Source organism: Sinocyclocheilus anshuiensis, unplaced genomic scaffold, assembly GCF_001515605.1.
Source record: "Sinocyclocheilus anshuiensis isolate Anshui unplaced genomic scaffold, SAMN03320099.WGS_v1.1 scaffold3874, whole genome shotgun sequence".
In the NCBI taxonomy this organism is placed as follows: Eukaryota; Metazoa; Chordata; class Actinopteri; order Cypriniformes; family Cyprinidae; genus Sinocyclocheilus; species Sinocyclocheilus anshuiensis.
The window spans coordinates 347638-350240 of NW_015554070.1; the positions used below are offsets into that span (position 1 = coordinate 347638).

The 2603-nt window shown below is 40.0% G+C and overlaps 1 protein-coding gene across 1 annotated transcript in view; it reads left to right on the forward strand.

The window, feature by feature from the left end:
• Positions 1–942: 942 nt before the first annotated feature.
• Positions 943–2603, forward strand: part of LOC107668689 (SH2 domain-containing adapter protein F-like) — a 43546-nt gene continuing 41885 nt past the window's right edge. Inside the window, exon 1 of the mRNA XM_016460654.1 lies at positions 943–1186. Within this exon, the coding sequence (XP_016316140.1) occupies positions 943–1186 (244 nt within the window). The remainder of the gene's footprint in view (positions 1187–2603) is intronic.

Consider the following 2603-nt stretch of genomic DNA (forward strand, 5'->3'; position numbering starts at 1 on the left):
GTTCCCACCACAGAATAAAAAATGAAGAAAAAAAAAAAGTAATCATGACTTTGTATTTTACAATTGTGATTTTTTCTCTCTCTGAATTGCAAGATATAAACTTAGAATCTTAGGGGGAAAAAAATCAGAATTGCGAGATTTAAACTGAACTCTGAGATTGTGATTGTGAGTTAAAATGTTTTTCCCTTAGAATTGTAAATATTTGTTATTAGAATATTGTACATATTCATGAATTAATTCATTCATTTATTTATGTAGTTAGTTAGTTAGTTAGTTAGTTTGTGAAAATGGACTTCCATAGCCAGCTAATGTATTCCTATTAGTCACACACACACACACACACACATACACACACACACACACTCACTCACTCACTCACACTCACACTCTCAGACACACACACGCACACACACTCACTCACACACGCACACACACACACACACACACACACACACACACACACACACACACACACTCACACACACACACACACACACACACACACACACTCATAGGAGGACGTTTTGCAGGACGTGAGCTCTGGTTTGTCTCTGGTTTGTGTCAGGCTGTTCTCTGTTGTGTTCAGATGAGACTCTGGGTTTTTTCGGAGATGGTTTCCTCTGAGCGCCGCAGGCCTGACCATTAAACACAGCATGTTCAGGTGTTTTAGGCTTGTTTTTTGTTCGTTTCACTGAAACTTTTAAGCACTTAGTATGAACCAAGCCTGAATGTATAACGAGAAACTGTCTGAAACAGGCACCTTGCAGCTAAATGTCAGTGTATGTTGATTAATTTGGTTGCTAAAATTGCTTCCTATTCTCGCTTTTGATTAAACCTGGCATTATAAACCATGAATAGTGTTGGCTCTGTGATGAATTGCTTATGTAGGTCCCTTTGTATAAAAGCGCCTGCTAAATGCATACATGTGTAAAATAGAAAAGCATGCTGAAACCAGCACAGACTGTTGATATTTTTTCGTCTCCTGTCTTCGTTTGGCAGAAATCCGATCCGGTCCGGCAGCTTCCTCTATACGACACTCCGTACGAGCCAGAGGAGAACGGAGGAGATCCAGACGGAGGTGTGTGTTCCCGCGACAGCAGATTACCGCAGGACGACGAGAGGCCGCCGGAGGAGTACGACCAGCCCTGGGAGTGGAAGAAAGACCGCATATCCAAAGCCTTCGCAGGTTTGGCTGTATATTTGTGATTGTTGTTTTTCCAGTAGTCATTAATAATACTGAACAGTCAGAAATATTACAAGTCCTGTGTCCGGTTCTGTTGGTGGTGGTGGGTGATGTTGGGGAGTTACTAACTCAAGTAGTGAGGCTACTAACTTAGTTGCTCAGCTGTCTCCGAAACACTAGCTTTTCCACTAAATAGTTTTTTTTCCCAGTGTTGTAGTGCTTCATTTTAGTGAATTGGTTCATCTAGATGATTCATATAAATAAACTGGTTAAAAATGATTCATGCAATGGTTCGTTCGAACCCCTGTGTGGCATTTTGTAGCAAAATATTATGTAAAATACTGCAGTTTACAACTCAAGCGATGGTCATGCTACACTTCCAGTTATATGCATGCAAATACAGGAGACCGGAAACACAAGCTCATGCGAAATGATGAACTCTGACCTATGAATTTGTATCATGTGAACATGTGACCTGTAGAAGAAATTAAAATTGAATTAAAAGCAAGCAAACTTTAAATCTGCAGTACTGCATTGTTGCAGTAAAGTGCATGTTGTTGTATTTTGTTTGTATTCTTTTAAAAAAGATGCCACTGAGTGTGTCGTCATATTATACGACCATTGCAGAGTTTGTAGAAATGATGCACGCTCAAAATCTAGTGTAACTGCGGCATCGTTTATATAAATTAGGGCATTTTCTCTTTGACATTAATTGAATGTGTTTGCTGAAAGTTCATTTTTGTGTTTTTGTGTTTTGGCTGTGATTGCTAATGAAATCCTAGTTTCTCACTGGTGGAGGTCTCACTCTTTACTGAATAGGTTGGAGCGTAAATTCTCAAACATTTTCATTGCAAATCAACTTGAATGTCTAAACAGGCTCATTTTAATATCTCAGCCGTTGCCGGATCCGCCTGTTTCTGGGGATGCTGGGAGATTTTCTGCTTCCTCTCTCTCTGAATGCTTTGTTCCTCAGTCGAGGAACTTCAGGAACGGCTCATTTCAGTTCCTAAAGGGCCAGTTCACCCAAAAATGTAAATTCTGTCATCATTTACTCACCCTCAGGTTGTTCCAAACCTGAATGTATTTCATTAAGCTGGTTCACACAAAAGATGATATTTTGAAGAACGCTGGTAACCAAACAGTTGCTGGTAGCCATTGACTTCCACTGTATGGAAGAAAATACTATGGAAGTCAATGGCTACCGTCAGCTGTTTGGTGACCAACGTTCTTCAAAATATCATCTTTTGTGTTCAGCAGAAGAATGAAACTCACACAGGTTTGGAACAACATGAGGGTGAGAAAATGACACAATTTTCATTTTTGGGTGAACTCTCCCTTATCTCTCTGGAGATGTGTGTGTGTGTGTGTGTGTGTGTGTGTGTGTGTGTGTTTATACATATATCTTCTGTTTTTCTCTCCC